Source organism: Pundamilia nyererei, unplaced genomic scaffold, assembly GCF_000239375.1.
Source record: "Pundamilia nyererei isolate P.nyererei 1_Seehausen unplaced genomic scaffold, PunNye1.0 scaffold00148, whole genome shotgun sequence".
Classification (NCBI taxonomy): Eukaryota; Metazoa; Chordata; class Actinopteri; order Cichliformes; family Cichlidae; genus Pundamilia; species Pundamilia nyererei.
In genome coordinates this window covers 748,200-755,825 of record NW_005187549.1, presented here as the reverse complement: position 1 = coordinate 755,825, position 7,626 = coordinate 748,200, and the positions used below count along the sequence as shown (strand labels likewise).

General features: G+C 41.4%; 1 protein-coding gene across 1 annotated transcript in view; it reads left to right on the top strand.

The window, feature by feature from the left end:
* LOC102206411 (receptor-type tyrosine-protein phosphatase U-like) overlaps positions 1-7,626 on the top strand; it is a 110,504-nt gene that overhangs the window by 27,359 nt on the left and 75,519 nt on the right. Inside the window, exons 6-7 of the mRNA XM_005744723.1 lie at positions 98-418; positions 5,117-5,226. Coding sequence (XP_005744780.1) covers positions 98-418; positions 5,117-5,226 — 431 coding nt within the window. The remainder of the gene's footprint in view (positions 1-97; positions 419-5,116; positions 5,227-7,626) is intronic.

The following is a 7,626-nucleotide window of genomic DNA, read 5'->3' as shown; positions in this document are numbered from 1 at the left end:
ATCACTTAAAACATGCTTCATTGTGCTTTTGGGTTTTAAACTGGTAAATGTGACCACAGTGTTGGCTTTTTAACTTCCTTCTCCTTACCACTTTCAGAGCCCATGCGTGCCTTGCGTGGTCTGACAGCCACAGAGATCCAGCCCCGGCAGCTGACCCTCCAGTGGGAGCCACTGGGATACAACCTCACCCGCTGTCACACCTACACCTTGTCGCTGTGCTACCGCTACTCAATGCCAACAGGGGGCAGTGGAGGAAACAACGCGACCGTCAGGGAATGCCTGTCTGTGGATCGCAACACTTCTCACTTTACCCTGAGAGACCTGCCACCCTTTCGTGCGGTACACGTTCGGCTAGCGCTCGCCAACCCAGAGGGCAAGAAGGAGAGCAGAGAGGTCACCTTTCAGACTGAAGAAGACAGTGAGTGGGCAGCTTCATTTTTGCCTTGTGAATGCTCGCACTCACATATGCAGGGCTTTGCTGAAATGGCTTGCATTTGTTAACTGCACCATCATTATGGGAGACGGCGATGCTTTTTTATGCATGCACTGAAGCTCTTTATTGTCATTGTTACTTAGCTCTGGCTTCAGAACCTCTTGAATGTGCAGTTGCTCCTTCATGCTCAGATAATTATTGTGCACTTCTTACACAAATGTTGCCTTTAGTCATTCAGTAACAACAAACAACAGAAACACACACACACACACACACACACACACACATACTGACTCACAGAATAGGCTGGATCAGCATAAGTAAATGGAGGATCAGCCTTTTAAATGGAGACCAGTGGAACATTAATCAGCTTGAACCATGGCCGGCAGAAAAAATGGTAAAATGATTTTGCTTATCTTTGTATTAATATTTTCCTGTGTACATCAGCAGATTAAGTATATTCTAATGCAAATTGCTGGTAGAAGTACAGAAGGTCAAACACGCATTGTTATGGAGTGAAAGCAAGATTTTCAGTGTAATAGAAAGCCACTCAGGGATAGCTTTGACCCTGTGGAGAGAGTAAGAGGGGATGCTGAGCAACTGGCAGGATTTTCTTAATGCATCTTAAAAATGCATTTAAGCAGCCTGTAAAATGTACTATTGATTTGCATTACTTTATTATATCAGCACCTAAAAACACAAAGCGTTTGAGGAGATATGAAGCAAACAGACAGCGCTCCTAATTACCGACTCCTACACGTTGCTTCTCGAAGGCAGGAGGAAATGTATTTACATAAATGAAGAAAAAACGTACAGACAGGAGCATGGTGATGTGATTTTGTTTGTGGGATTTGACTGGTTTCAAAGTGACAAGTTAAAACACGCGTGTCAGAAAAAACAAGCTATGATTGTTTTAGAGGGTTTTTTTCTTCATACTTTACTTGATATTTTGAATGCCAGCACCAATGGAAAGTTTTGCTTTTGAGCCACTGAATGGCAGACTGACAGTGTGACAGTCCCCAATCCCCTTGTCATCCCCCGAGCTGCCATCACCCTCCACAACTACAGTAATTGAGCCACAGCTGGTGACAGTTCCTCCTGCCTGTTTCCTGTTGGGCTCGACAATCAAACGCTGGCGTAGCGCTTTTCTCGCACTGCGTCTCTGCCGCTCGGAGGAAGGAGATTTTCCTGTCAGAGATACAGCAGGAATTTCATGTGTGGTGCTTCGCCTTCCTCGGCTTCAGCTTTTTCTCTCAGGGAAACAGACAGCTCGAAGAAGTTTGATATTGCTGCAGAATTGCTTTCGGTAATTCAGTCATAGCTGATGCACAAACGGAAGAAGCCATTTCTGAGAACCTTTTATCAAATTGCATTAAATCGCATTTACCTCTGAAGCACTTTTTCGGATCAACACAAATACAGATAAGCAAGTGATAACAGGATAAAAAGGCCTAAGATTAAATGATAAAATAAAATAACTACCTAATGCTCAAATGTCAAGACCATGAAGGGCAAAGAAAGACCAATGAAAGAATGTACATCTCTCTTTTTTTCTCTGAAGTGCCAGAAGAGGCTGAACATGTTATTGTGAGAGGACTTTAGAGGCACAGCTGCTAAAGCACAGTATTCTTTACCCCCTAACCTCAATCGTGAAACAGTTAAAGCAGTTATTCTGAGGATCTAAGAGTCCCAGTGGTGCAGTAGGAGCATAGAAGCTCTGATATGTTCCCAGGTGCCAACCCAGGCATGGCTTTATAGACAAATAACAAAGACATTCAAATCCATCCTGTATGTGTCGGGAAGCCATTGCAGGGAAGTTTGCACAGGTATAACAATTTTTCTCTTTCTGTACTAGTTAGGAGTAGTGCCGCATCATTTTAAATACAAAATAATCTGTAGTTCATGTTAAAATCCTGAGAGGTTCCACACCCGTGAAGTCTAAGTCATCACTGGTGATGATCCCAACGCTAACCTCTGACCCCATGCACCCTTGTACCTTCCTGATTTTGCTAGAGCTCATTTAAAGTACATTTCAACATCTGAACTTGAGTCTCTTTCAGCAAGACATTCACACTGATGTCAACCAGAATGGGTCTTTTGGCTTAAAGCGTGGAAGCACCCTCAACTTCACCCCGCAATAACGAAGTAGCGCCTGGAGATTTGATACTGTGTAGAACAACGCATGGGACAGAAACCTTGTACCTCCTGAAGCAACAATAAAATGATTTTACTTTATAAAGGTGTGGGTGTCACCTGGGGCCAGACAACAGATTGGCTTAGCACCATAATCAGCTTCTCTCTCTGCCTACGTTATTATTATTTTTAACATAAACTCAGTCATTACTCTGACAGTTTTGCAGGAGTACACAATTAAATCGGTAGAGTGCTTGTGCTGTGATACTAGCCATAACTTTGGACAATGAGCAATTGTTTTGGTCTCTCAGGGGCACACTGAGAGGTCTAAACCATAAATGACTATTTTGAGCCTTCAATATAAAATGGATTAGATAATTGTTTATTTTGTGATAGCTTATTTTCCTCTGCTGTCTTTGCTTGTGCATTTTTGGAGGGGGAAATGTATTTTCATCATAACTGATAGAAACAGAACTTATACTTTATTGTTATTGAAAGTAATGTGAGATTTTTCACAAAAAAATAACTGAAGTTTTGAGTTCTGTAAAATGATAGTAGTGGTGTTTAAGTTGTTGTCAAGTGGGTCTTTCATATGTCATTACCAAAAACACAAGATTTTTAAACAATAGTAAAAATGTACTTAGCCTATATTTATACTTATTAAAAGACTTAATAGGTTCTTTACTGTTAATCTATCACATCACTCCAGGGTGAGGCGTGTAGTACTGTGCTCAGTCACTGGGTAACAACAATGGCACTCATGCCAGCCTTACGAGAGGAAAGCGCTTCTCTCTGCAGAGAACACTGCTGACCATCTGCACTTCACTAAACCTCTGATGGAGAATCCAGTTGGAGTAATGTTTTTGTTTTTTTGTTCTCTAATGAGACCAAACACACGTTTTTGGATGAAGCATTAGAACTTGATGCCATCTGTGAAACATGACAGTGATAGTTTCATACTTTGGTCAAGTTTTATTGCATTTGAAATACGATGGCCTGCTGCCATAGATGGACCAATGAATTTAAAATTATACGAGCAAATCATCAAGCCTTCTGACAGCTGACTGAATCTGAAGAGCAAATAAGGCATGCACCAAGAAAATAACCCTGAGCGTAAAAGTCATTCTACCAAATAACTTTAAAAAGAAACAAGAAGCACTCTGAGAAAGCACACCCCCGCCAAGACAGATCACTCTGGGCAGCATTTACTTTAAAGGGAACAGCATTTTGTGCACATTCATTCTGTTGTTTTTTCTTCTTTAAATGTACTTTAAAAAGTTTTAGTGCAGTAAAAATAAAGCATTTTGGGGTCAATTAGAAAGAAACGTAGATGTGAAAGTTAAACGTCAGCTTTGAGGTCAAATCTGACATGATCTTTGGATTCAAACTATGATGTGATCTTTTCAATCCCCATATAACAGTATCATTTCCTAAATGTTGCCAATACAAACAAGGGCATACAGTGGCTTGCAAAAGTATTCGGCCCCCTTGAACTTTCCCACATTTTGTCACATTACAGCCACAAACATGAATCAATTTTATTGGAATTGACAGACCAATACAAAGTGGTGTACATGTGAGAAGTGGAACGAAAATTATACATGATTCCAAATATTTTTTACAAATAAATAACTGCAAAGTGGGGTGTGTGTAATTATTCAGCCCCCTGAGTCAATACTTTGTAGAACCACCTTTTGCTGCAATTACAGCAGCCAGTCTTTTAGGGTCTGTCTCTACCAGCTTTGCACATCTAGAGCCTGAAATCTTTGCCCATTCTTCTTTGCAAAACAGCTCCAGCTCAGTCAGATTAGATGGACAGCGTTTGTGAACAGCAGTTTTCAGATCTGCCACTGTAGCTTTAGCATTTAGCAAATGCTAACCTCACAGAGGAAGTAGGTGCAGAGAGGTTCTTTTTTTAAAGCTCTCTCATCACCTATTTCAACATCACTGACTGCAGAACCAGAAAGCACAGTGCTGAATATTTTTTTTCACTTCTAGATGTGACTTTACTCTTTCAGCAAGCACCCTTTTAGTGGCTGTCAATGCCAAAGGGTTTCTTTGGACATTCATTTATTCTCAGAACCTAAACTGGCCAGCTCAACACCTGCCTAAAAAATATCTATATAGCACAAAAAATAAATAAAAAAGATACATATAGATGTAGATGCATCTCATTAAACCACAACATGCAGAGGGGTACTCAGGCAGTTGGATTACTTTACTGTTTCTCTGTCGGTACGGTGCTAAAGAAGAAAAATCTGCTGTCATCCTCTGAGACACGGTGCTCTGTTATCAGACAGTATTAGCCAGAATCTCAATTCATCCTGAGGGCTGGGAGCAAGCTGTTTCAGAGTTTTCTTTTCATCACCCCCTTCTGCTCTGTCTCTGTGTTCCCTTCTCTGTCCTCCTCCTCCATCCCTCCTTGGCCCTGTGCCTTTTCACTCTGTCAAAGGTGTTTTTAGCCCCCGGCATGCCTGCCCAGGAGTCTATTAACTCGAGACCCGAGTGGACTGTTTGTTTCAAAGAAGGTTGTTTTCTCTCCTGCCGTAGTTCCTGGCGGCATCGCTCCAGAGTCCCTGACCTTCACCCCGCTCGACGACATGATATTCCTCAAGTGGGAGGAACCCATAGAGCCAAACGGTCTCATCACACAGTATGAGGTAAGCTAACCTCATTACTAACGCAAAAAAGTCCACAACAATGACAACAACTGAATTCACATAACACACACTTATCCTCACTGGGGGTCGGATGTTATTTTTGCCTTGTATATATCTAGTTTTATTCGTCCTCCTTCAGCAAAATGACTCAGATCAATGAGAAGTCTCTTCTGTGGGCTTTAAAGACTCCACTGCTCCCCCTCTTTGATTTCCTCCAGGCCTGTTTTTGTGTGTCTTGCCTAAACCCCGATAGCACACACGAGGCTGAGTTTCTGGAGTAGGTAGGACTCACTTTTCACAGTTCATAGGATTTACTGTACGTGTTCATATGGTAATGAAGCTGCGGCCCAGACTTCAGGCTGTAATTACATGGGGGACAACCATTCTAATTACTTATTTGCCTAAGAGATGCCTCCACAAGGGGGCAACTTTAAATGTTTCTAATTAATTATTGATGGCCCCATATCAACTACAGACCTTTGTAGCACAGGCTTCGGAGCTTTTTTTGTGTAAGTACATGTGAAGACCCACTGTGGCTTAACACATGGTCACCGGTCAGGGAGAGAAAACGAGTTTCTTTTCACAAGCAGAGGCCTGAAAAGTGAGGAGCCAGGCAGAGAATCGAGTGCTGCGGTAACCTTGGTGTGCATACAGATGATTCGCCTTCGCCCCAAACCTCCAAACTGCTAGTGCAGTGAATTTAAACTTCTGGATTTATGAGGCTGAAACCAAAATGTGAAAACAATATATTTGTTTGCTGTTACACAGTTGCTTAGAAATTGCTTATTTTGTGATAAGAAAGCTCCAAATGAGAACAATAAATGCCTGCCTTTACTGTTGCTTCTTGCTGCCTTTAACGTTCTGAATTTCACATTGTATTCGGTGATTCCACAGAAGTCTCGCCCTCTAAAAATCAATAAAAACCTCTGCGGTTTGCTCAGAAATAACTGCTAGCAATATTTGTTTTTGTATTTTTTGTTAAAGGAACATTGAATATCCAGAACAGTGAAATGAATTTTTCTGAAGATTTGACCACAGGAATGTTTTTCAGTCCCTGTGAATTTTCCCCAAACAGCCAATGCACCATCTGTGCAGACTTTAGCCATTCAAACGAAGCACATCTGTTATTTCCACCCAGTCACTCTTATTATTTCTCTTATCTCTGTATCTTTGAAGCACTATCGTAAAGCAACAGAATAAGCAGAAATTCCTCCAGAAATGTCCATTTATACCATCCGGTGATGTAAAAGTCATCGGTTATATTCAGTGACTTTGTATGGAACTGCCTCAAGCCTGTAATTTGCTTTTTGCATCCATGCAAATTGAACTTCTTTTTTCTGTCATCAATAAAAGTATTTTTTTGTTTTGTTTTTAATTTTAACTTTGCCTTCTCTCATTCTTGCTTTATGCACACAGAGACTAGTATGTTAACTGTTTTTGAGCTTACTTGAGAGTGATTTGGTTCAATTCAGTTTCATTTATACAACGCCAAATCACAACAACAGTCACCTCAAGGCGCTTTATATTGTAAGGTAGACCCTACAACAACATCCAACAATCATATGACCCCCTATCAGTAAGCACTTTGGCAACAGTGGGAAGGGAAAACTCCCTTTTAACAGGAAGAAACCTCCAGCAGAACCAGGCTCAGGGAGGGGCGGGGCCATCTGCCACGACCGGTTATGGAGAGAGAAGGAAGACGGGATGAAAGGCATGCTGTGGAAGAGAGCCAGTGATTAATAACCAGTATAATTCAATGTAGAGAGGTCTAAAGTAGTTGATTTATTTCTCCCAAAAGAAATTGTATATCTTTTTTCTAGCTCCGACTGCTTATATATCCACAAAGTCTTGGTTGCATTAAAATTCCTATAAACACGTAAGCATGGCTTTAGCAAAAACATGTAATTCAGAAAAACACATTTAGTTCAATAAGATGTTTCCTATTATGAGGGCACTGTTGCTAATTTTCAGATTTTAACCGCAATTCAGAACCACAGATACAGTCCGTACAGACAGCATGAAAAGAGACTATAATACTCATTGAAGTTTTTTTTTAAAAAACGGCTCGCGATAAGGAGCTGGCTCGCGCCGTTCACGCAGTGTTGCCAACTTAGCGACTTTGTCGCTATATTTAGCGAGTTTTCAGACCCCTTAGCGACTTTTTTTTCTAAAAAACGACTAGCGACAAATCCGGCGACTTTTTCTGGTGTTATGGGAGACTTATTTATGACGACTTTTTGACGTGAAAGCGGGTATCGCTTTTACTCTCAACAAGCAGCGGGTGCTGCCGTGGGTACCTCGCCCGTTCCAAAGCGCTCACGGGTGGAGGATAGTCCTCCCCCAGCTGCTATCAGGGCAGCAGATGTTCACACCTATGCATCACAACTGCAAATGAATCGC